General features: G+C 43.5%; 1 protein-coding gene across 1 annotated transcript; it reads left to right on the forward strand.

Moving 5' to 3' along the window:
* Positions 1–9,007: 9,007 nt before the first annotated feature.
* On the forward strand, positions 9,008–11,915 carry LOC130700505 (uncharacterized). The gene is made up of 3 exons (XM_057522557.1): positions 9,008–9,526; positions 9,593–10,408; positions 10,527–11,915. The coding sequence occupies exons 1-3, from the start codon at positions 9,008–9,010 to the stop codon at positions 11,913–11,915; spliced, it is 2,724 nt and encodes a 907-aa protein (XP_057378540.1).
* The last annotated feature ends 15,687 nt before the right edge of the window (positions 11,916–27,602 follow it).

Consider the following 27,602-nt stretch of genomic DNA (forward strand, 5'->3'; position numbering starts at 1 on the left):
TCCGTCCTCTACTGCATATTACAGTGTCATAAAACTAATGCGATACTCGCCATAGTTAATTTCGACAATCGGACTGCATACTACTTCGTATCAGGAAAATCGGAACATAGGACACGTCGTCCCTACTCACATAGCACCGGGCTGTCGTTAAAACATCCCGAGGATGTCCGATCGTCCCGAGTGAGGAGATCCCGAGGAGCTCTTTAGGTAATATTTAAGACCCCTTCCTTTCGTCCAAATGTAAGGGACTAGTAGTATCTTTAAGATAACTTTCAAGACAATCTGCGGACAAATTTAAGTTTTCATTTTGATGCATGAAAGACGTTCATGACGATGTTGTTTTACATGGGCGAATTCCCAAAAATATTTTATAGTTGCCTTTAAGAGTTCCGTAGTTACCCTAGTAGCACATCGGCACCGTTTTGGCACCGTTGCTAAAACGGCTGTGGCTAGGATCGAACTCGGGTCTCCCACACCACAGTCGGATGTTCTTTCCACTGGACCATTGTATTCATGTTACAACTTATATTTCCGAACAATATAAATAGAAATCTAGAAAAATACTTAAGTTTTTTTCGACAACAGGTCAAAAACAGAATTTAAAAAACCTAAAGATGAAGTCAAAATTAAGTTAAACTTTCGTTCCCTCAAAAGCAATTAAACCAATTATGCTAAATGTTTTTTATTTTCAAACTTAAGTATGATTTGTTAATTTTTTTAAGAAAATGAATTATTTAAGATTAAAGTCCTATCATAACTAATGCTTGTTTTAAGCATTTCTTATGCTAAATAATATATATTTTCCTAACTCCCACTTTTCTAGCTCTCTTTTTTTTTTAAAGCGCAAGTTTAATTTTAAGGTGCTGAAACCACCCCCCAAAACTCAAGCTAACCTAATAAACGTATCCCATTTTTAATGAGCACAACATTTAAATGATGCTGCTTTGATGACGATTTCATGCCTTAAACGTGTGTCGGCTCTCTCCGTCATCTGCGGAAGGTTACCCTTTTCATACCCGCCTTGAGGATGCCTTAGTATCCTGCAAACGGGTACCATTTTGGTGCCGTTTTGATGCCTGAAATCGGTGCGGATGCCTTTCCGGTATGTACGGCACCGCGTGCTACTAGGGTATGGATCACGACGTCCCAGAGAATGGAAAATGACGCCCAAATGCATAGAAAATGACGTCTAAAGTATGGTTAAAGACATCTAACAGACGTCATAAAAAATGGAATATGACGTCAAAAACTTTACGAAAATATGAGGCCTAAAATGGTAACAAGAGTCCACATCATTACATGACAAGTAATATATTCTTGAATTAGCAGTGTACATCAACACATTGCGGGGCCATACGGCCAATACAGGATCAAGTAAATAAATAGGGACATGTAAAAAAGCATCACGATTTGTTTGCTGTACTTTGCACGTTTCGGACGTCAGGTTTCAACAATTCTTCTTCGAAATGTTGGAAGTCTTCTTTCGTTTTCAAAGAAGTCCGACAATAAAGAAACAATGAATTTTGATTGTTTTATGTTCATTTTCGCGCAATAACTGATGATATGTTTTTTACGCTGTGTATACCCCTTAAAAATAGACTGAGAGGCGACTTAAATTTTCGGGTATAGGCGTCTACAAGGCATCTCAAAAACACCCAACAGACGTGTAGAGCACATTTAAAAGACTTCTTTCAGATATTTTAAGACGTCTAGAAAACACCTGCATTTTGCCTTTAACTTCACTGATAAAGCTGTAGGAAATTCGCCCTATCTAGACGTCTTAACGACACCTTCTTCTGATCCCGTTTTTCTCTTCAACAATTGTCCTGAGATAGTCTGATCTTGGACGTCTTAAGAATATCTTATTTTAATCTTAGTCCTAGGTCCCGAGTTAGTCTTTCCGGGGACATCCTTAAGACATTTTTTTTTTAGCTTTCGAATCGTCTTGTCCTTAATTAAGCCTGCCTTGACGTCTTTAAGACGTCACTTTTTAGTCTTCCTATTCCGTTGACCTAAGGAAGTCCTGACCAGATATCTTTGAGACGTCCTTTTTTAGACAGAACTGTCTTTGTACCAAAGTAGGCCTGACCGGATATCTTTGAGACGGCCTGTTTTAGTCAGGGATGTCTTTCGGACTATGGGACATCCTTGGCATATCTTACAGGCAACCCGGTGCTATGTGGGTAGCGTCAGTAAATTCATTAGTTGCCTTGCGTTTGTACAATATTCTGCACACAAAGGAGAACACCGATTTAATTTTTAAAAGCTATCTATAGGCAAAATATGTTAACTATTTACCTTTTTAAAATAGGGTTAGGGCGGGTTGGGCGCAAAAACCCTAAGTTGGGTTGGGTAATTTCAGTCTAATTCTAATGCCCCAGGTGTTACGGAAAATGTCTGGAAAAAATAATGTATACCCTTTTTTGTTGTACCCCCAACCCCCTCTCCTAGGCTAAGATGAAAAATAGCTAATAAACACATTGTCATCATCAACTTCACAGCGCTTCAAGTGGGAAAAACTTTTGCCTTACACCGAGATTTAACCACTGCTATCCGTGTCGGAATGCGAATCTATACCACGAGCTATTACTTCTTACAACAATATTGTTATAGATATCTATATTTTCGGTTTTTTCATAGAGGCTGAATGGAAAAAATTTCTATGCTATATACTACTTTATCGCTTAATCATTAAGGGGCGTAAGCGGTGAGTATCGGCTTGCGGCGCGAGAGTTCAGTGTTCCAGACTTTACATAGGATAACTATTATAAATCATTTCGTTCAGAAGTATGGTGTGTAAACAATGTACATATAAGTAGCTAAATTTCTTCCATTTAACCTCCATGAAATAAGTGATTATATGGATATCGATAAGATTTATGAAGGAGTAATAGCTCAGTTGTACATGGTGGTATTCCGAGACGGATAGCAGCAGTTCAATTCCGATATGATGCGAAATTTTTCCCGAAATATGGAATCGATGTTGACCAAAGCAGGTAATGGAGGGTGACTGTCTTTATTAGATATTGTCACACTGGACTTTACTTTGTTAAATGAATTGTATTGAACTTTAAGAATATCTATACTTTTTACTTAACTTGATGTGAAGAGAACTGTAAGAACTCTGAGGAACTGAACTAGGGTTAAAAATGTGGGGGCTTTTATACCCTCGTTAAGGATAAACGCCCCATCTCTAGGGTTACATAAATTCAGGGAATAACTAAGTGTTAACAGATAATTTGCGTGTTGCAACTTCTTTTCAAGAGAAGCTGCATTGTACGCCATTTGATCGTTGGTTATCACGTCATTCTCGGAAATGACAACCATATCGCTTTTCCTTCGCGACAGGTCCCCCTTCTTCAAGACAGGCGACCCGACTGTACTAACAATCATTAAAAAGGAAATCAAGGGCATAACAGATTATTGGGGAAACCCGTGATTCTGAAAATCATCAAACGCTAGAAGGGAATGATTAACCATAGTAATGAGGAAGCATAGGATAGAGCAAGGTCGCTTTAGAGAGGTAAAGTGACAACTATAGTAAAAGATAGACGTACAATGAAGTGCGAACATTTCGCTTTTATCAAAAAAGGGATTTGCTAGAACTACGGAATAATACAAGCGTAAGAAGAACGACTATAATTAGCAACTCATTTGTAGATGTGATAAAAGATAAAGAACGTTAGGATGCATGAGAATTTCAACTACTGTCTTCCGTCTTCAGTTCGTTTCTTGCTTTGCTACGAGAATGTTTACGTTCGATTTTATCCTTCAAAACCTCCCCTTTGTTGAATGCGCTCTTGTGTGTTACTTTGATGGTAACTTTCCCGATTATAGGATCCGTTTTGGACATTTATCACCTTATTACCGTGCGGAGTTTTCGGTCGTGTTTACCCGAGTGTACCAAGACAATGTTCTTCTCGGACATCCCTTATTCGTCTCTGCTCTATGGTTACACGACTACTATTACAGGTAGTAATCTCTCCAAAATTTAAACTATTTCATTTCGTACTGATGTTTGTTTGTTCTTTTTTAGCATGTATCCTGGTTATGCCAGGTACAGGAACCACTTTTCACATTTTCACGCACGTTTTCTTTGGTGGTTGGAGTCCGGGCAGGACATTTATCATCCTACACCTAGTCTCTCTGAGCTCTACGGAGAAATTTCACAAGAGGAGATGCAAGCCAGGGAAGATGCCCGGCTTATTCGCTTAAACGCCGCGGCTGAGGAAAACAACACTGAAGACGACGATCTTTTAGATTTTGATGAAGAGTGATTGTACATTTTTTCTGACGATAATAATTTTTCACTTCTTTCACTAAGCAGTTGTTTCTCTGTTTTCTTACTCACTAGCATCACTAACAATTTTTCCTTTTTAGAGATTTTCAGATTCCATTTCGTTCCTCCCGGGGTCTCCGGGTGGAGCGGCGTCGCACCTCTCATGAGCAATAAGACGCTTATGAAGTGTGTAGACTTTAATCACTAGGAACACTATTCCGCACATTAGAAGAATGTTGCCAGCCACTAACTCGTAAGGATAACGAGTACGGTAAAACTCTTTTTCTTTTTCTTTTTCCATGATTAAGTTATGGATTTGTTCTCCAGTCATTTCAGATGACAACGTCGCTTGTGCGTTGCGATGGAGCAGCTGGCTGATAATGTCTACAGACGAACCATTTTCTCTCGGAAGCTCGACGAAAGTGTGCTTTTTGCCATCAGCTTCTTGGACATCTTGTGCAAAGATTTTTACTGATGGTAGAACAACTGTTTGTAGTTTTGGCGCCGTTACGCTTCCTTCCATGCTGGTTGGGAATACCCATTCTTCGGTTCGAGCGGTGCATCCCAAAGGTACTTGAAGCATTCCTACAGCTGGTAAAGTTGTTGTTCTCAAAGGTGGCTGCTCTCCTCCTGCTGGACATGAGAATACAATTTCGTGCGGCTTCGTTGCTGAGTAGACCCATTGGTTGGATCCTGTCACCGATTTGATCGGTGGGGTTAGAACCCGGTAGAGGGCTCCCTGTTCGCCACACTCTATTTTTTTTTTGTTTTCTTGGTGGCCCGAGCGGGTCGACCCGGAGCAGTAAGTTTGAGTCTTATATACAGTCTCTACGAGTCTGTTTTCTGTCTCGTTGTCTTCCCTTTGTACCTCCTTTCAAGTCGACAATCACGTCGAAATACCCTCTTGTCCGTCGAAGTGTTCCTTGTTCAGTCAATACAAGTATAGCAAACTTCGTCAGTTATAATTTTGGACAAGACAAGAAAGCAAAGGTAAAGGGACTGACAAAATAAAAGCTATTGCTACTCTCTAATTTGAGATACGCAACAAATGGTGCCGAAACCCAGGACTCTGGAAATCGAATAGTGTAAATCTCCATTTCCAGCTGTCCAACCTTGTACTTTAGCGACCTCGTGTTGTTCACGTTCCGTAACCACGCTGGTCGACCAACCGTTCGAACTGTATCAGTTGATATCGTCTACATCCTGTGTCTGTTAAGCATTTGTGCTACCTTACTTCAATTGCAAGATGAGTGAGACCCAGGGAATCATCGCAGATCCTACCAAAAAGGAACCTACAACGGCCATAAAAACCCCTGAGTCGGGGCCGGTTCATGATGGAGGAATTATAGGAGTCATCTCAAGACCCACCAGGGAAGAAGCTGAAATGGCCTTACAAATCGCCGAGGCGGGGCCCGATCACCATGGTGGAAATTTGAGTCACGACCCATCAATTCCCAATCTCACTCAATCACGAGGTCTACGGAAGAGGGAGCATACCACGCTGTCGACCAGGATCCACGACTGTATCCGCCAACATCGTCAAGGCATTCGTCTCAGCAAGGGCCAATTGAGCATCTGGCGCATCGAACTCGTCCGCCTGTTCGATAGCACCATGGAACTCCACGAGAAATACGTGGAGACAGTTACCAATCTGCCTGGTAAACGCCGAGCCGAGTGTGAACGCTGGGAAGTGCAGTTCACGACAGACCACCAAGTGTGTGTCAGAAATCGACCAACACCTAGCATCGCGGTCGATTGCATCATCATCACTTGCATCGTCAGTCACTATCAATTCAACAGTGGCGAAAGCAAGTGTAAAAGAAAATTCGACTGTATCTTTAAGGATCCAACAGCTCGAAACTCAAGCTCGCCAGACTCAAGATGTCCTAAACCGACATGGGGAGCTTTTATCAGACATTGTAAATGACATCAAGAAGTCATCTCTGCAAGCCAAACGGCAAAGTGAGTCGTTACACGCGATCGAGCAAATTCTACAATCGATCCACGAGGTCAACGAGAAATCTTTAGCAACCGTAGAAAAGAAGATGGACATTCGACTCAAGTCTGCGATGGGCCAAATGGTGGAAGAAAACGAGTCCAGTTCAAAGAAAGTTGAGGAGAAACTAGAAGCTATTCAGAAAAATAGTGAGGCGCAGTCCAAAGAACTCGAAAGGTTAAAATGCCTTGTACAACAGACGCGTGCAAAAATGTCTAGACAATGGCCCGAGGGTGAAAATGTCTCATCCCAAGTTCGTCTAGACACGTCGATACAAGGCATGTTGTCTCAACGCCGCGAAGCTTAAGGATGGCCGCAAGGCATTACCCCATCCTCACCGCCACAGGCAGCCAACCTATTGGAGCAATGCAGAAGAGCCGGGACAACGGGCGAGCAAATGGACAGCATAGGGGCAACTATCGACATGTCTAACGATCCATCGTTTAGCTACCAGCAACAGCCAAAGGGCGATCCTAAATCTGATTCTAGTCTCATCTGCAAACTTGTCAATTCTTTGACAATGTCATCACTTCCACCTCTCACCATCACCAAGTTCGACGGGAACCCTCTGAACTACCAGATGTTTAAGTCGAAGTTCATGACGCTGTATCACAACCGGTGCAGCGACAATGGAATTCGGCTAGCGCTACTTTCGACTCATGTTCTCAACTCGGTAGCTGATTGTGTTCACGACCCAAGTAAATACGAAGTGGTCTGGCATCGACTTGATCAAGAATATGGCCACACCACTATCATGGCCCAAACCCATCTGAATAATCTCCTTCGACTTCCATCTGTGCAGCCAAACGACAGCGCCAGCTTGAAAACATTTTCCAACAAGCTTCACGGTGCGGTCTCTGCTCTGTCAACTTCTGGACTCGCGAGCGAATTAGAGTCGCTGAGCAACCTCATGCATGTTGTCACCAAACTGCCGAAGACCTTGAGGGAAAGATGGGGAGGAAGGGTGATGAAGATGCATCCCGCTGTACCTTCAATTGTCGATCTGGATGACTGGTTAACCCTCCAGTCGAAGGGTTCTGATTTTGCAAAATTAATGGCGGGGCCGTCAACACTTCTAACTATTCCACAAGTCGTGCCCAAGAGAAATGGGAAAGGATATCCAACTCCCTATGTCTCTACCATCAACCACGTCACCACCTCGACGCTTGAAACAAACTTGCCGCAATCAAAAGGAGGAGGTTTGCGGGTGAGCCCACCCAATACAACCTCGTTTAGCCAAACAAGAGGCAACTCAACGTGCCTTGTTTGCAGAGGGGCGATACACAAAATCGAGGAGTGTAACGCATTCAAGCAGATGTCTCCAACGCAAAGAGCGGAGACAGTCTTCAAAGCAGGCAGGTGTCTCCGATGCCTTACAGGAAAGCACACCAGCCGAGCTTGCAGAGTCAAATCGATTCGATGTACGGTCGAAGGATGCAAGTATCCAGGACACTCGACGTTGCTTTATGGTTCCGAGTTTTCCACAAGAAACAATGCAAGCACCTCTAGTGACTACAAGACCACACCAGAATCGAAACCACCGCGTCGAGTGACTTTCGACGACAAAGTCGATGAAGCCTTCCTTGGCGCAGTATCACGCACTGGACTGGACACACCACGTCGAGTGCTTTTCAAAATCGTTCCTGTCCGTCTACAACATGGAGAAGAGGTCTTCGATACTTTTGGATTCTTAGACAGCGGAAGCGACTCCACCTTAATCCGAAGTGAAGTGGCCAAAACTCAACTAGGTTTGGCAGGGCCAACAACGAAGATCAACGTGACATCTTACGACGGGGGAGTTACTCCAGTCAATGCTCACATCGTGGACTTCGTCATCAGTTCGCGAGACGGGTTGACTTCATTCCAAGCAAGAAGAGCGTACGCAGTAGAAAATCTACAAGTCGCTCAAAACCCGACCTTTTCGGGCGTACAAGCAAAGCATTCCCTCATCTACAAGGCCTGAAGCTCCCAGAAGTCCAATCCGACCAAGTTACGATTCTAATTGGCCTCGATGTAGCAGACGCTCACGACCATAGCGAATCACGCAAACCGATGGATGGGTCGACCGGACTGGTAGCTTTCAACACGCCATTTGGATGGTGCATGGGAGGTAAAGTGGGCCCGCAAAGCGAACAGGAGCAACCAAGCCATTATGTAGCCCACATCACATCGCGAGAAGAAGAAAAGAACCTTTCTGAAATCGTCGAGCGGTTTTGGAGGCTGGAGTCGAAAGACTCTATACAGCCTCCTACACTCATGTCAGCAGAAGACCGACGGGGAGAAGAGATTTTAAAGAGGACCTCCAGATACATCAGAAATCACCATCAAATTGGTCTAATGTGGAAGGTCGACAATCCGAAATTGCCAGATAACCGAAGTATGGCGCTTAGCCGCCTTTTTCAAATTGAACGTCGCTTCAAAAGAGACCCGAGCTACGCCACACGATATGACGACGTCATTCAAGAATACATCAACCTTGGCCATGCTCGTCTGTTATCAACAGAAGAAGCTAAAGGGAGAACACCAAAGACAAATTACATGCCTCATCATGGTGTTCAAAGTGCGACCAGTCTGACGACAAAAACCAGAGTGGTCTCGACGGTTCAGCAGAATGCGAAGGTACTTCCTTGAACAAAAATCTTCTTCGTGGCCCGAACTACCTCCTAAACCTACTTGGAATAATCTTGCGCTTTCGCAAACACCAAATTCCCATCAGTAGTGACATCAAGAAGATGTATCACCAGGTTTTAGTTCCAGAAGAGGACCAGGATGCCTTCCGATTTTTGTACCGGTCACCAAACAGCACGACATCCCCGCTCACCTACAGGATGACAGTCCATGTCTTTGGGGCCGTCTCGTCGCCATCAACTTGTTTGTTTGCCTTAAACAAAACAGCTGAAGACCACAAGACGAAATTTCCAGATGCAGCTGTCAGCGTAAAAACAAGCTTCTATGTCGACAACTATCTGGATTCGTTCGAGTCGGAAGACGAGGCAATCAAACGGGCCCGCCAGCTAAAAGAATTGTTGCAGCTGGGGGGTTTTAATCTCACCAAGTGGTCGTCGTCGTCAAGAAAGGTCCTGACAGCGCTCAAACCTTTAGGCTTAGCCAATCCAAAACTAGATTTAGACCTGGACAAATTGCCTATGGATCGAGCTCTAGGGATTCTTTGGGACAGTGAAATCGACGCGTTCACGTTCAAGGTGGGAGAAAAGGTCCAGTCACACACCACACCTACGAAAAGAAATCTCGTAAGTGTGGTAGCTACAGTATACGATCCGCTAGGATTCGTTGCTCCAATGGTGTTCGCCATGTAGGTGCTAATTCAAGAAGTATGGCGAGCTAAGCTAGACTGGGATGAAGAGTTGCCCGAACCTATGAAATGCCAATTCCAAAAGTGGTGTCAAAGCTTGTCGAACCTAGCAAGCATCACAGTTCCGCGATGCTTAGTAAACGAAGAGCGCCCAACAACACAGCAAGTACACATCTTTGCCGACGCCAGTCAACTAGGTTTTGGAGCAGTTGCGTACGCGAGAACAACGTACGCCAGTGAAAGGATCGACGTGTCTTTTATCATAGCCAAAACGCACGTCGCACCGTTGAAACAGCTCTCGATCCCTCGGCTTGAACTCCAAGGAGCCGTCGAAGCGTTACACTTGGCCATACTGATTTGCCATGAGATGAACCTGGATCTGAGCCAAATCACGTTTCACGTCGACTCCCAAACCGTTCTTCGATGGATCCATTCTGCAAACGTCAAATACGAAGTGTTTGTGGGCAACAGAATCGGAAAGATTCTAATGAACACCGACTTTCGGCAATGGCGTCACGTCCCAGGAGTCATGAACCCAGCAGACGTTTGCAGCAGAGGATTGGATCCCAGCAACCTCAAGGAATTGCAGCAGTTCCATCAAGGACCAGCCTTCCTGTTGTTGGAACCCCCATCATGGCCAAAGTGGGACCAGATTGATCAAGATGACCATCAAGATCCCGAAGCCATTCACGTCTACAAAGTGAAAACGGAGCCCAGTGACAATGTGATCGACCAGTGCGTGGAATATTATTCGAACAAAGTGCGCCTGGAACGAGTGCTTGCATGGTGTTTGCGGTTTATTGCAAACTGTTGTGCCAAAGTAAAAAGGGCTAACTTCAGGAGCACTGACGCCAGTCGAAACTGAAAAGGCTCTGGCAAGGTGCATTCAACGTGCACAAGAAATGGCATACCCCGAAGATGTGTTGTTCTTAAAAAAGGGGAAAGAGCTGCCAAACCGGTCAAAACTCAAGCAGTTTCGACCATTCATCGATGAACAACACCTGATGCGAGTGGGCGGGCGAATTGGACAAGCACCTATTGACTACGTCACAAGACACCCAGTGATTTTACCTCCAGAGGAACGCATCACAAGCCTGATCGTCTGGGATGCTCACGTTCGAAATTACCACATGAAGGCCGACCGCCTATTGTGCGAACTTCGAAAAATGTATTGGATAACCTCTGGACGAAGGACAATCAAGTCTATACTCAACAAGTGCATTCCCTGCAAGCGGAGAGATGCACAACCAGTTGCACCACTCATGGCTCAGCTACCAGTCCATCGCATGACGCCGTTCTTGCCTCCATTCGCCCATACAGGAGTCGACTATTTTGGTCCACTGACTGTCAAAGTAGGAGGGAGAGGGCGACGACACGAGAAAAGGTGGATTTGCCTTTTTACGTGTCTCACAACCCGAGCAGTCCATCTAGAAGTGACTGCAAGCCTCAGCGCCGAGGCATTCTTAATGGCCTTTTCCCGATTCTCCAGCATGAGGGGAAAGCCAGTCGTTGTATATAGCGACAACGGCACAAATTTTGTAGCTGGAGAAAAGGAGTTGAACGAGGCAGTTGAAGAATTGAACAACAGCAAAAACTACCTGGAAGCACAATTCACTTGTCGACACATCGAGTGGCGTTTCTCTCCGCCAAGTGGACCTCACTTCGGGGGAGTGTGGGAGAGGCTCATGCAATCGTGCAAAAGAGCTATGAAAGTGACCCTCGGAAATAGTGTCGTCAGTGATCAAGTTTTAAATACTGTTGTGGCTGAAATCGGGGCATTGCTTAATGCTCGACCGCTGACTCATCTCAGCGTAAATCCCGAAGATCCAGACCCTCTCACTCCAAATCATTTTTTACACGCAAGACCAATGCCGTACATCCCGCTAGCATTCGTCGATCTTGATAACACGAGCATCTCAAAGAACCAGTTTGCACAAAGTCAACTTATCGTCAACCACTACTGGAAAAGATGGATCACTGAATGTCTACCGTACCTCACCGAAAGGAGAAAATGGGCCAAGAGTCACAAAAATATCGAAGTGGACGATATTGTACTTGTTGTCAATCCATTAAACCCTCGGGGGCAGTGGCCATTGGGAAAGGTAGTCGAAATTTTACCTAGCACGTCCGATAATGTAGTACGTGTAGCTAAAATAAAAATTTCCGGCGCAAAAAATACCTTGACTCGTCCTGTGACTAGATTATGCCTGCTGTTAGCGCAAAATGAAATGACACTTGAAACTAGTCATACGCCTTCACTGCCAAACTCGCTTAAACGTGAAGAAAAGGGAGAAAAAATCCATCCAATTACCGTAATCGAAAATTAACGTGACGTTGTAAAGGAACGCCCTCTAATAGACACTTTTGTAATTGCCAAAGGGTAATTAAAATTACTCTTTCGAACGTCGTCTGCCAAAGTGTGAAAATTTCAGTCACCAGTGTTAGTCGACCCTTCCAAGTGTCTTAATTTTCAGCGCTTTCCTGAATCGTGTTGAAACTCGTGACAAACAAACTTGTGTTTACTGTAAAGAGCCAGTGATTCTTCCCCATCGACAATCAAAAGGTGAACGAAAATGAAAATAATAGACATCACAGAGATCGAAGGCCAAAAGGAGCTTTTGGCCCAGCTCAAAGTTGCAATCCACAGCTTCGAAGACGAAGAAAAGGAGGCCTGTAATCTCTTGACCTTTCGACCGTTAGATTTCAATGCAGTGCAACAAACAATAAGTAACAATAGTTTCCACTCGAAACAAAAGGATTAAGTTGCTCTGTGAAGAGCTAATCAAAATTGGATCACCACGCTATCCCCCGAGGCAAGAGTCGCCATCACCGACGCCCGTCACCCAGGACCCGTACTGCCCCATAATATCGATCGGTGCGAGATATTCATCAGTAAAATGACGGCCACTGAACGGGCAAAATTGATTGCCCGCCGCTCGCTATGCTTCCGTTGCTGGAAAAAGGGGGACTTCGTCGGGGAACAGACGCATGTCGGGGCCAACTGCACACACGTTCGACACTGCTGCCGCTGCAACAGCCCTACCCATCATCAATTGCTGTGTAGGGCCAGCTTCGTCACTCGTCAGAGTGAGAAATAAATTGTTTGTGGTCGACTTTGTTCCACCTTTGAGTCGAAGTTTCACCCTCCTTTGTTTCATGTGAAATTCCCTTTCTTTGTTGTTTCATGCAGTGTTCTTCTTCACTCGAAAGTTGTTTGTCGAAGCGACAAACAAGGGCCCGCTGTCACCGATTTGATCGGTGGGGTTAGAACCCGGTAGAGGGCTCCCTGTTCGCCACACTCTATTTTGTTTCTCTTCCCTTTTTTTTTGTTTTCTTGGTGGCCCGAACGGGTCGACCCGGAGCAGTAAGTTTAAGTCTTATATACAGTCTCTACGAGTCTGTTTTCTGTCTCGTTGTCTTCCCTTTGTACCTCCTTTCAAGTCGACAATCACGTCGAAATACCCTCTTGTCCGTCGAAGTGTTCCTTGTTCAGTCAATACAAGTATAGCAAACTTCGTCAGTTATAATTTTGGACAAGACAAGAAAGCAAAGGTAAAGAGACTGACAAAATAAAAGCTATTGCTACTCTCTAATTTGAGATACGCAACAGATCCCATGTAGACTACTTCAGGCCCACGCCAGTCTGCGAACTTCTTCTTGCATTGAGTGTTGATTCGGGCCGAATCATTTAAAAAGACAGCCATCGCACAAGATTTTCGGGCTGTTCTCTTGCTGATGCCGGTATGGAATTTACACAGTGGTCTTCCTATTTTGCTGCAATCTTTAACATCTTCTTTGGACAATTCTAGATACGTTTCGAGATCAGCAGATACAGCAAGGTATTCTGGTAGATTTCCAAACAAGACACCATGCGTTCCATTGTCTGTAGCTGCCGGGAGGTTGATAATTTCGAAGAGCTTGTACTGCTGAGCGTGATCGAAGATAGGAACATGTATGAAGAGGCGAAACGAGTTTTCCATTGCCGCCACGGTTATCGTTGATTTTCGGTAGGCGATCCAAAGCTCATCGCTGGAAATAAACCATCCTCTTGGTAATTGCTCGTTTATCGTTCTAATAACTTTATTAAATCTTGCTGGAGAGACAATTTATGGCGCCAAATGCCCGTTGGCTAACAGACTGAAACCGACATCGAGACTATCGGCAAATTGTTGTAGCCACAGCAAGATTTGATTCATGGCTTCAGGTGTTTCATCCAGTTGGATGTAATACTCGAAGTGATTTATTAGTTGTCCTATGTTCCCCTCCGTCTCCATGAGGTGTGTTATGGCATTGTTCAGTATGGAATACTGGCCTTGCAGCTCTCTGATGAGTTTTGCGTTTGTTCTGGACTCCCAAAGTGATTCATTCACTATTGTTGCTTGTTTATCAATGATGTGGATTACTTCTCTTTGATCTCGAGAAACAAGTTGTATTTGACTGTTTAATTCTTCTAAATCATTTTGTGTAGATACTCCAAACAGCCATTTCAGGATTGATTCTCCACCGTCAACAAGACTTCGACGGTTTCTTTGGTTAGGATTTAAAGCTTTTTTGATGATTGCCAATCGGTCTGCTACAATTTCCATTTCTTTCAGGATTGTCTGCCTTCTGCTGGTGATTTTTCTGGCCGCTATCTGTTGTGATCGTAAGCCTGTATTCTTCCAGTTTTCTGCCACTTCTTGTTGTTGAAGTATCTTTTCCTTTAGGAATGCAGTTGCTGTATCAGCTACTCCCAAGTCAAGATCTGTTACGATGGTCCATGATGATTCACTGAACGCGACATCGCTTTGTTGCTTGAAGATAGCGTTTTCTCTCAGGATGAGTGAGTTGCTTGACAGTGGCCCAATCAGAAAAATAAGGAACGGCACCAGTACAGTTAAATATCTGGCTGGAGGTCTTCTGCTACGAGTGGGTCTTCTAGTTGAAGTTGGCGTGATTACTTCCGGAGTGGGCGTGACCACGTCGTTTTCCTCGATGTCTGGTGATTCACTGCTCTGTTCAACTAGTGTTTCTTCTGGATCAGCCTGAGGTTGTGGATCAGTTGAAGCAGGTATCTCTTGCGATTCTTCTTCTTGATGATTTTCATCTTCTTTCTCTGAGGTTTCTTCGGTGATGCTAGGGCTCGTCACAGCTTCATGGAATGATTTCATCCGCACTACGTGAACGATATCTGTTTTACCTCGGCCAGTTGCCGATATCACTTCATAGTTCACTGGTGTGGTCTGTCTCAACACTTTGAATGGTCCTAGCCAACGATGAAGAAGTTTTTCTGATTTTCCCACTTTACGCACAGGCTTGTAGACCAACACCAAATCTCCTTCTTTGAATGACAATTCTCTATGGCGTGCATCGTAAGTTTCTTTTTGCTTTTGCTGTACACGTTGCATTCTAATTTTCACTTTTTCTCTAGCTGCTGCTAGCTCAGTTATTAGGCGATCTGCATATCCCATTGTTGCTTCCTCTTCCTCCAGCAACGGGTTTGGATCTGCTTCCAACTCCAAGTCGATAGGAAGTCTAGGTTCACGTCCGTAGAGGAGGAAGAATGGTGAGTATCCAGTAGACTCTTGTCTAGCTGTGTTGTATGCAAAGCAAACATACTGCAGAGTTTCATCCCAATCTCGTTGATCACTGCTGACGTACATTGAGAGCATTGCTGCCAATGTATGGTTCATCCTTTCCACTGCTCCATTTGCCTGGGGGTGATAACTGGAAGTCGTCTTGTGATTAGTGAGGAGTTTCTTGACGACTGCTTGAGTTAGATCAGCGATGAAGCACTTTCCCCGATCCGTGATGATTTGTTCTGGAGCCCCATGGCGTAGAAAGATTTGTTGGACGAAGAACTCTGCAACGTCATCTGCCTTCCCAGTGGGCATAGCTTTTAACTCTACCCATTTGGTTAGGTAGTCCACTGCCACTATAATCATCCTGTTTCCTTTTGTGGAGAGTGGAAATGGCCCTAGAAGGTTCATTCCTACTCTTTGAAACGGTCTTTCCACTTTGATGCGTTGTAGAAGTCCTGGAGGCTTATCTGGAACTCCTTTTCTGCTCTGACAGTGTACGCAAGTGTAACGAAGCCAAATAGACATCTTCAACATATATTTCTTCTCGATGTCTTTATTACTCATTAAGGGTGAACATATTAATTGCACCGCAACATACGCAGCGCGGGTGACCTAGATGAACACCTGCAAGATGATTCACGCAGGCGATACGTCATCAATATCACGCCATATTGAACGCGTCTTTTAATTGGTCAACCGCGTGCAGCCTACAAGCTCCTCCCAATCACGCCACTTTGCAATATGCAAAGTTCCGTGGTTAACCCAGCATCTGAGGAAGATCAGACTAGAACTTGCAGCCGATTCGAGTAGTTGCCTGAAAGCATTTCTATTACTTTATTAATGTTATGCTTGAATTTGTGCCTTTTACTTAACATTTTATTCGCCGAGTCAGTCCAGTAAAATTGTTTAGACTTAGAATTATTCGCGGTGATTCGACTGTCTAGTTCCATTTGTTTTGAACTATTGTTTGTGTATCGCTCTCGTGGAAGTTGCGTATCACGCCCGCCTTGTGGCGTTTTTCTTCTCGTTCTCTATACGTGTGATCACGGTAAGACCCAATTATATTTGTTTCTTTTAACTTGTTTCTTGAATGTTTCTTCTTCTTCTTTGTTCTTTGTCTTTTTAACTCTTATGTCTTAGCTGATATAATACATACATCATTGTGGGTAAAACGCCTCGAGTTCAATTTACATTTATTTGTCTTAATCCGTAAAGTCCATCTTCCCACACGGGAAGATGCTTTACACAAGTCTGCACATGACGAACTACGTCCAGTGTCATCTTCGGCCAGTAGAAACGATCACAAATATTTTGTAGAGTGCGACTGATTCCAAGGTAACCGGAAACGATGTCGTCATGGTAGGCGTATAGGATTCTTTCACGATAGTCAACAGGTACGCACAATCTTCTATAACTTTTTCCATTCTTTATCGTTTCTTTGTAGAGTTTCTTTGTAGAGCTTTCCGTTGTTCATCACAAAATTTTTTACTCTTGCCTTTCCACTTTTGATTTTTTGAATTAGCTGATTCCAATTACTGCAGGCTTTTTGCTTGTCTGTTAGGGACTCGTTTTCTTCTTCAGCGAGTGTTGGGTCATCAGTTAGTGCCCCTATGACGACACAGCGGTTGTCTTCTTGCTCCTCCGTTTTTGGTAATGGATTTTTTGAAAGACAATCTGCGTTGTCGTGCGTTTTTCCACTGCGATATACGATCGTGATATCGTATTCTTGTAGCGATAAGCTCCAACGTGCTAAACGACCTGCTAGGTCTTTTTTGCTCATCAACCAACATAGAGCTTGATGATCTGTGACGACTTTCACTTTGCAGCCCCACACAAAACATCTGAACTTAGAGAGACACCACACTAATGCAAGACACTCTTTTTCAGTTATCGAATAGTTCACTTCCGATTTAGTCAGTAAACGGCTGGCGTATGCGATGGGACGTTCTGCTTCTTCTATGGGCTGGGCCAGTACACCTCCAATCCCGTATCCGCAGGCGTCAGGGAAAATTTCCATCGGCAAGTCGTAGTTGGGATGGGCCAAAACTGGAGATCAGGTGACCGCTTTTTTCAGGGCATTGAAACTGTTAGCCTGATCTTCTCCCCACACAAACGAAATTTCTTTCTTCGTGAGTGACGTGAGTGGGCGAGAGATTGAAGCGAAACCTTGGATGTGACGTCGATAGTATGAACATAAACCCAAAAAACTTTGCACTCGTTTAACTTTGTTTGCTGTAGAATGGCCTTCACTAGGTGATGGGAAGTTCGAGACTGCCTCGAGCTTTTCAGGATCTGGTGCTACACCGTCTTTTGAAATCTGATGTCCCAACACTTTCAGAGTGTGCTCCAAGAATGAGCATTTTGACCACTTTAGTTTCAAACCAGCTTTCACAAGGCAACTCAGCACTAAGCGAAGACGTTCCAAGTGTTGTTGGAATGTTGCTGAGTAGATTATGACGTCATCCAGGTATACCAGACATGTTGTCCAGCGAAGTCCAGCCAAAATAATGTCCACGGCTCTCTGAAAAGTGCCTGGGGCATTAGTTAGACCAAATGGAAGAGTGCGAAATTGGTACAATCCATCTGCAGTGATGAAGGCTGTCTTCGGTCTATCACTGCTAACCACTGGAACTTGGTGGTATCCTGCTTGCAAATCCATGCTTGAGAAAAACGTAGCCCCTTCTAGCCGACTCAGTGTATCGGCTATACGTGGTAAGGGGTAGGAATCTTTAACTGTTACCGCATCGAGCTTGCGATAATCCACACAAAAACGCCAAGTGCCGTCTTTCTTCTTCACCAGAACCACTGGGGAAGACCAAGGGCTGTCAGACGGTTCAATTACTCCTCGACGTAACATTCCTTCCACTTGATTTTGGACTACAGCTCTCTCTTTCCAAGCACTTTTGTAAGGGAGTTGATGTATTGATGAAGCTGTTCCAGTATTAATGTCATGTTTGACCACTGCACAGTATCCCAAATCATCTTCATTTAGTGCAAAGCAATGGATAAATTGTTTAAGAACTTTTTGTGTTTCTTCTTTTTCTTCTTTTGTTAGACCCGTTCCAATTCTTCCTTCTAGGTTTTCTAACAATTGCTTTTCATCTTGATTCAAATCTTGTTCCTTGAGTGAGGTGTCCATTGCTAGGACTGCTTGGCTTGTTTCTACCTCTTTTGCCTCAGGATGTTCTTCTAACGTCCCTAAGGTCTCTCCTTTTTCTAGCCAAATCGTTTTCGGTGACAAGTTAGCAACAGGGATTTTTTTCTAAATCTTTTTGTACTAGTGCATGACCAGTTGATAGGCTACTTGTCGCTAGCAATGACTCTGAGGGTGTCACAATGCAGGAACCTTCCATCTTGCTGGAAACTGTTGTTGAAAATTGCTTGATTGAGTATGCTGGTATCTCTTGACGATCTCTTGTAACCAGTTTTCTTTCTTTGACTTCTTCTGTTTGAATAAGCGAGATTTCTGCAAGTGGCAACTTCCCTGTCCTAAACGACAATTCCTGTGACTCGTAATCAATGTGAATAGCTTGAAATTGTTGTAGGAAATCATTTCCTAGTAGTAGTTCAAAACCCGACATTGGCATGACTATCGCGTTTCCTTTGATAGTTTTACCCTTGTGGGTTACTACAATGTCAGCTGTACTCTGTGGGGACAGAGTATGACCATTTACAAGGCGAATTTTCGGTCCACTCCGGGGTTTTTCCACGAACCCCGTTTTTTTCAACAATTCAGGAGAAATCACTGTAACTGCAGCTCCTGTATCAATCAACGCCGTTGCAGTTTCTTTACCGCACTTCACTTTTTCTTTAATCAGTCTCACAGGGTTTAAATTTAAAATGTAGTCTTCAGAACCCTTTTTGTTTTCTTCTGGCATCACCAACTCTTGAACCACTGAGTTTACGGATGGATTCTCTTTTGAAGTCGCTCCGGCCCCAGCGTCCTTTGCTGGGCCTTTGCACTGCTCTGATTCAGGATTTCTGAAACAGTTTCTGGCAATGTGCCCTGCTTTCTTGCAGTAAAAGCACTGTGGTCTTCCACTTGTTATGCGTCCTTTGGGTCTGAACGGCCCTCTTGGTTTCGCTTGTTCTTGACTGCCTTGTTTAAACAATTTTTCACAAGTTTCTTGAATTACTTCACGCATTGTTTTTAAAAGATCCGCTTGTTGATCCGGATAGACCACCGAAAGGTTTGGAACTTGTTCAAACGACTTTTGTGGTTCCGCCATGGGGTCCTTCCATCCTCTGGCTTCTGACATCATCGATGTCTCCGTATAGACTTTTGCCAGTTCTAAGAATTCTTCACACGTTTGTGGCTTCTGAGGATAGATTTTTCTAAAAAGTGCTGGTCGAAGGCCTCTAAACAGATGCTCTAGTCGGTGGGCTTCCGACATGTTGGAGTCGACCAGTCTGCATAGATTAAGAATTTCGTAGTAGTATCTGGTGGTCGGTTCATCCACTCCTTGAGTTCTACTTCTTAGTCTAGTTTCTTGGATAAGACCATAAGAATTAGGCTGAAATTCTTTCAAAAATACCGAACGTAGACCGGGAACTGCAGGTCTTGCTTGGTTTTCTCCGGCAGCCGGCTGTGCTGCCACATCTTGCCAGTCGTTTGGCACTCTTGCACACAAGAACCAATTTCTTGCAGCATCATCCAAGTACATGCAAAAATTATTACGTTTGTCCGCGTCACCCCAACCATTGTGGGTAGAGATAGTCTCATAGCGCTCTAACCATTGACGAGCGTCTTCCGTTGGGCTACCTCGAAAAATAGGTGGACTTTTCTTACAGCCGCCATGACAGTTTCTTGCAATTGTCTTGGAGCTCCAAAAATGTGTTGTCCTATCGTAGGAACAACCGGGTGCGTGGGTTCTATTAAATCTTGTTCGGAGTCAGAACTTAATTCTAACTGTCTTGCAGGATTTTCAAACCCTCTCTGGCGAGTCGTCTCTGTAGATGACGTCGCTAAATCTTCTCTTGACGTAGAAATTGCAGAATCTTGTGCGTCGTTAGTTGCTGTGGTCTCGTTACCAGACAGCGCGGTGGGCAAGTCACGATGCGGGTGCAATCGACGACTTGGATCCCGTGGGCAACTAGGTAAACGTGGCTATTCTTCTTCTGCATCGACTATTTTTTAAAGCAGCACTAATTCGTTAACAACGGGTAACGAGCTGCATCTCCACCAATTGTCACACTGGACTTTACTTTGTTAAATGAATTGTATTGAACTTTAAGAGGAAATACAAGACATAGCAGAAATAAAGAATAACTATACTTTTTACTTAACTTGACGTGAAGAGAACTGTAAGAACTCTGAGGAACTGAACTAGGGTTAAAAATGTGGGGGCTTTTATACCCTCGTTAAGGATAAACGCCCCATCTCTAGGGTTACATAAATTCAGGGAATAACTAAGTGTTAACAGATAATTTGCGTGTTGCAACTTCTTTTCAAGAGAAGCTGCATTGTACGCCATTTGATCGTTGGTTATCACGTCATTCTCGGAAATGACAACCATATCGCTTTTCCTTCGCGACAATATTTGTCCTCTTAGCCAGGGGGAAGGGAGTCCTGGGTCTAACAAAAAAAAAATAGTAGGCACTACTTTTTACAGATATATTATCTAACACCAGGGGCATTAGAGAAAGGTGTCTTGACTTAAATTACCCAACCCAAATTAGAGTGTTTTTGCGCCAAACCCGCCCTAACCCCATTTAGAAAAGGTAAACAATTAACATATTTTGCCCATAGATGGCTTTTTGAAATTAAATCGCTGTTCTCCTTTTTGTGCAGGATAATTTACATGTAACGGCACTTCGTAGGAAGTTAAAGTGTTGTGCATTTAATAAAATAACTGACACTTCCCTAGCATTATAGGAACACTGATTGAATAACCATGGATCGTGCCATTATATATAGATATGACAACCTGATTTCAGTCGTCGCAACGCAACTCGATCTCGTTCAGCTGCCTGGACCGTACCAGGAAAGCTACGAAAAAAAAATCCTGGTAGGGTATAAAACGAAACCCACTAAGAAATAAACTTGCCGTGTTAAAAGTCAGATCGCAGCAGAGCTAATGGTGTTGCTTAATGAAAGGGGTAATTTTAATTTAACTGAACAATGTGTTGTGCAAGGCTTCGTCCACGGTAAGGCAATAAATACATATGCATGTCTGAAGATATGGAAATTATCTACACTTGGATGGTAGTCCAGCTCTTTAAAGAAGTTTCTCAAACAAAATATAACATGTGAAAATTCATACGATAGATCATAAAGATTAAATCTAAACTTGAAAACAATAATAAAGAATTAAATCAGGATGGAAATCAAATATCTATGAAAAAGGTAATTTTGAAAAAATGCCTATCTTGAACAATTAACATCTTTGCTGGCAGAAGCTTCTTTTGGCTTTGCCGTCACAACCATAGCAGTGTAGAATTGGACGGGCTGGTTGAGGCAGCAGACAAACAGTACTTAGAGAGGAATCGGAAGATGGCGTGTCGGAATGCGATGTCAACACAGACGAAGAAGCGGATTATGACGAATTTCTATAAAACTCTATTGCAGTCTACATATAATCTAAATAAAAAAGTGCAAATCTTTTTAATTTAGCTTTACTATAAATCAATTAATGTTAAACAGACAAAAATATAATGCAAATGCCATAAAAAAACATTGCAAAAACAACTTTTAACTTTTATCGAAAAAAATAATTAACGATCTTGATTGACAGGCAGCAGACTCGAACACATTTTAAAACACAAATGTCATTTTTATGAATCAATGGGACCGATTATAACCGGTGAGTTCGAATTAAACCGCGTCAGGATTCGTACGTGTCAAAAACTAAAAAGCCTCTCAGATTAAAATCACCAAACCTTTCTTGTCTACAGCGGAAATGGTAGATCCCGGCCTGAAGCCAGCAAAAGCGACTATTGGTTATCGGTTAAGTTCTTGGGGTAAGGTAATCCCTCCCAAACAGCCACTTCTCCCAGGAGATAATCTGCCAAGAACCTACCGGAGACACGAATGAGGAAATTAGGTTCTTTCCTCCAAAGAAACGGAAACAAAATCAACAACGTTTACCGTTTCTCGATCGAAGGTACGAGAATGATCACTCCACCATAATAGCTCCAGAGTTCGTTAGCCCGTATCCTCATGTTCTCGTGAAATGAGTTTCAGTTTGGCAGATCGATAGACGACCACTGTACTATAAGTTGACGCTTGGCATTGGCATAACAGAATTTGAAAGAGAGGTTGGGGATAATAAATGGCGGGAATAGTGCTAAAGCTGTTGCCATGTTAGCCCTAGTAGCACAGCTGGTCCTAGCGACGTCACAGGACGTCCAATGGACGTGGGTCTGTCCCAGCTACGTCCGCCGTTTTCGAGATGGCTATGGATGTCCCTGGGACGTAATATTTCGGACGTCTTTCGAACCAGGGCAATGGAATATCCTAGTTCCCTCCGGCAGGGGACACGAAAGGGATCCCCTAGTAGCATAGCCCGTCCTGGGGATGTCCCATGATGTCCCAGCTAAGTCCGGCGTTTTCGAGACAGTTGTGGATGTCCCTGGGACGTAATATTTCGGACGTTGTTCGAACCAGGGCAATGGAATATCCTAGTTACCTCCGGCAGGGGACACGAAAGGGACCCTAGTAGCATAGCCCGTCCTGGGGATGTCCGCCGTTTTTGATACGCCGTTGCCAGATACTGCAGCCGATTTGTTCATTAAAAATGAATTTTTTTTATGATTGTAAATTTTCTAATATATCGCAACACTGCAAGTTAACTTTTTTCCCGCCTTTACAACCGACGCTATTAGTTGGCAAGTGTGTGTGATCGTTTGTTGTGGGAAAATTGCTTCCAGTTTGACTAGTCCCTTATATTCGGTAAATAATGTTTTCAATTATGTTTGAATAGATAAAAGCAACGTACTTAATAGTTAATAATTAATATTAGTAACAGTTACTGTAATAGTCACTTTTAAGTTGGTATTTTGACTATTATTGCCTTCTAAACATTATGTATTCACTTCTAACAGAGACAATTGAGGCATATGACGTGACGTAGCATCACAAAAAGTAAGTTTTAAATAAGTAATTCTCAATATTTAGGTGTAAAAACTAATGACTGTGTAATTCCATTTTAGAATCCAGTAACCTACCTAATCGTAGACTTGGAGACATCCACTATTCCCTATGTTGCTGTTAGCCTCATCCGGCAAATGAACACAACCGAAAAGCCACGGTATAAGCATAATTCAAATAATATCGCAATAGCCAATGATTTAAATGTCTTTATCACCATCTAGTTACGTGAGTAGTGTGGAGCTCTTAATGAACAATCATCAGACTCTGAAATCTGTTGGCGATAAGCAAACAAGTGGTTGCCGAAACCATGCTTTGCGGTGACTTTGTGGGTTTAGATAAACAGCAGTCAACTTTGTGTGAGTGTATGTAATGTCGTGTGGAAGTCACGTTGTATCTGGTTCTTGGTTCTCTGGGATCTTCCGGTTTATGTACATCGTTTGGTGCTCTGGTAACTTGTCATCAATAAAGTGCACTACTATTGCGTACCCTGTAAGACTATTCACTGGTATAGGGTTTATATCTTTAACAGGTTATGGGCCCAGGTCTACGCTTAAACTGTTAACGTCTTTTTTTTCTTTTAGAATCATGGCAAACTCAAACATTAAGAAAGTAAGCCATGTAGCGAAGTTCGACGGTACTAATTTCCCGTCACGGAAATATGGTATATGGATGTTCTTGGAAAAACGTAAGCTTATTGGAGTTGTTAGTGGATCAGCGAAGAAACCAAATGAGGTAATTAAAATCCCAATCAAGTAAACTGATTGATGCACACAGGCAAACTCAGATTGCTGTGTAGAACTGGAACAGTATTCCACCGTAAGGTGAGGCCACATAAGTTTTGTGTGAGAGCAGCTTTTGCAAATCACTGAATTGTCACACATACAATACTGTGACCAGGCAATTCGCTTACTGATACCACACAAGGTGTGATGCGAGTGACTCATGAGAAACTCAGACATTTTAAGTACATGATGTGAGTTGAACCTACAGTCATACAATGTTAAAAGTAGTTGTGAAAACCTATAACATGACATAGAAGACATTATAGAAATTATCCTGTCTGTCTGTTTTTTTGATCGAATCTTCTGATTATCACATGTTCAATCCACAGATAACTGATTCAACAGGAGTCATGTCTAATACTTCGGAAACCGAAACATGGATGCAGAAGGATGTGGATGCTCGTACTACATTTACTCCACTATTAAAACAGAACTTCAAGCCTCTCTCCATGGATGTCTGACGGCCTTTGACATGTGGACCAAGATACAGACTGAATACGCTGAAACAGCAGCAGAAAATGAACACATTCTCATGGCGAAGCTCTTCGATGTGAAATACCAGTCGGGACAGAGTATGATGTCATTCATTGCCTCTATCGAACAAATAGCTGCTCAGCTACGGGAGCTGCAATCTCCGGTGACAGAACTTCAAATAATGGCCAAAATCATCATGTCTCTACCTCAAAGCTACAGACACTTTGTCTCTGCATGGGACAGCGTACCGGCATCTGAAAAAACGTTAAATATACTGACCGCAAGATTGGTAAAAGAAGAAAAAATGAATAAAATCTACGATCAAAGTAATGCAAATACTATTGAGTCTGGCTTTCTGGCAAACTATCCCACAATGCCCGGCACTGCAAGTTCCAACTACCTGTCAAATTTGGAAAGAACTCATCGTGGTCGTTATATCAGGAGTCGATGCACCTTTCGCGGCAGAGGAAACACTCGAGGAGGAAGAGACACCAGTCGGTCGTGGTCGGTGTGCTTCTACTGCAATTTTCCTGGCCGCACGATTGCAAACTGCCGTAAGCGTATGAGGGATGAGAGACCGAAAATCAGCAACCAAGATTTTGGATATTCTTCGTCCATTAACTTCACTTCAAGACAGCCGTTCGACTGGTTTGCTGACTCTGGCGCTACCAAACATATGACTGACCAGTTATCTATACTTACCAACTTTGAGCCAATCAATCACGGCACCTGGTCTGTCACTGGAATTGGCGGGACCAAGTTGTTCGTTCACGGCGAGGGAGATGTTCATGTAACCTCCCACGCAAACAATCAAGTGCTAAAAGGTGTCATAAAGGAGGTTCTATTCGTTCCAGAGCTGGGTACCAATCTGTTTTCAATTGGATGTGCCACTGATGCAGGTTCAGAATTCAACTTTACAAATGAAACTGTATCGTTCGTCAGAAATGGGAGAGTAGAAATTCAAGGAAAACGTGTTGGAAACACCCTCTATCATCTGAATCTTCGCGCTGAAGAGGCTCAAATGGCTGAGTCGGCGACTGCTGCTATATGGAAACCTGAATCAGTTGGCATTTGGCACCGAAGATTAGCTCACATTAATTACCGTTCGCTGCAGAAAATGGCCTTGCTGAAAAGTGTGGATGGACTTAACTTGGCGAAAGACGGAATACCCATCGCACCGTGTGAAGGATGTGTCCTGGGGAAAATGCATCGTTTACCTTTTAAAAGTGGACGTGGTCGAGCTGTCGAAGTGGGCAATTAATCCATTCTGATGTTTGTGGGCCAATGGAAGTTACAACACCGTGCGGTGCGAAGTATTTCATTGTCTTCAAGGACGAATTTAGTAATTTTTGCGTAACCAAATTACTGAACCTAAAATCCCCAGTATTTGAAGTTCTTAGAAGTTTTGTTGCTCAACTGAAACGGGAAACAGGAAAGCAAGTGACCACCATACGTTCAGACAATGGTGGTGAGTACGTTGGAAAGGACGCGGAGAAATGGTTACTTGAAGTCGGCATAATACATGAAAAAATTGCGCCATATACACCCCAGCAAAATGGAGTAGCCGAAAGAACACACAGAACTCTACTGGAAGCAGCCAGAAGCCAAATCTACGCCATGAACGTTCCACGTGAACTTTGGGGGGAAGCTCTCTTGCAAAGCACTTATGTACTCAGCCGCACTTTAACTAACAACTCCACCAAGACACCGTTCGAAGTATGGTATGGCAAGAGGCCAGATATCTCTCATCTGCGAGTGTTTGGCTGCTACGCATTCGTCCACGTCCCAAATCCACTAAGACTAATATTGGATGCAAAAGCACGGAAGTGCTTACTAGTAGGTTACAGTGAGGAATCCAAAGCTTACCGCTTGTGGAATCCAGCCAACAGGAAGATTGTAATAAGTCGAGATGTGGTTTTCCACGAAGGTTCTAAAAATCATATTCCTAAGCTAAAGTAATCTTAAATTATCTCTCTATCTTTATTCATATCTATCTAGAACAACCAGTCGACACGCTCCCAGTTACAGAACCAGTTGAAACTCAGGTTACCATTGAGGGTGAGGACTTACCTGCTGAGGCAATCGGGACGGATGTCTCAGACAACCAGGTGACACAGGCGGAATCTAACACCGAAGATACGTGCGAATCAACAAGTGATCACCAGACAGAGTCATTGGAGCCAGAAGCGTTCCATGGTTGGGAGACCCAAAAACAAGTCCTACGTCGGTCTGCAAGGACCCTGGTCTTCACAGAAAAATACAAGCAATTCAAAGGTCTTGTGGTTACAACGCGGAAAAGTTCCAAAGGCGATCAAGAGCCAAACACCATTCAAGAAGCGTTATCCTCAGTGAATGGAAGCAAATGGGAAAAGGCCATTCAAGAAGAATTTGAGGCCCTGATCAAAAACGAGACTTGGGAACTAACTAAACTACCACCAAACAGGACAGTCGTGAAGAATCGCTGGGTGTTTAAAATCAAACCTGGTCATGGAGAAATCGCGGAACGCTTTAAAGCTCGTCTTGTCGCGAAAGGCTACACACAAAACTACGGTGTTGACTACGAAGAAACCTACGCTCCTGTAGTCAAACATGGCACCCTGCGGATGATGTTGGCGATTGCTGCTGCTCATGATCTAGAGATGATGCAGCTCGTTGTGACAACTGCATTCTTGAACCGGCGAAGTTGAAGAAGAAATTTTTATGGAGCAGCCGGAAGGTTTTTTGGTTTCAGGAAGAGAGACTGAAGTTTGTCGTCTTAAAAAATCTATCTATGGTCTAAAGCAAGCACCTAGGTGCTGGAACAAGAAATTCGATGAGTTTTTGGTAAAATTTGGACTCGTTCGCTCATCCAACGACCCTTGTGTCTGCCACCGTCGTCAAAGGGAGGAAATAATTCTCATAGCAATATTTGTTGACGACGGCCTCATATATAGCAGCCAGAAAAAATCCTTTAACGACATCATTCAACATCTGAGCCAAGAATTTGAAATGAGGGCCCTGACAGTTGACCGCTTCCTAGGTCTAGATATCCTCAGGGACCGGAAGGTAAAACAAATCTTTCTTACCCAAAGTCATTACAGCAGTGATATTTTAAAGAAGTTCAAT

Source organism: Daphnia carinata, chromosome 8 (genome assembly GCF_022539665.2).
Source record: "Daphnia carinata strain CSIRO-1 chromosome 8, CSIRO_AGI_Dcar_HiC_V3, whole genome shotgun sequence".
Lineage (NCBI taxonomy): Eukaryota > Metazoa > Arthropoda > Branchiopoda > Diplostraca > Daphniidae > Daphnia > Daphnia carinata.

Bases quoted from the DNA above. Each gene is read 5' to 3' on its own strand.
- LOC130700505 (XM_057522557.1), top strand. From the start codon at position 9,008: ATGTATCACCAGGTTTTAGTTCCAGAAGAGGACCAGGATGCCTTCCGA. The intron at 9,527-9,592 runs GTAAGTGTGGTA...TTCGCCATGTAG, and splicing joins CACCTACGAAAAGAAATCTC to GTGCTAATTCAAGAAGTATG. The intron at 10,409-10,526 runs GTAAAAAGGGCT...TTCTTAAAAAAG, and splicing joins TTGCAAACTGTTGTGCCAAA to GGGAAAGAGCTGCCAAACCG.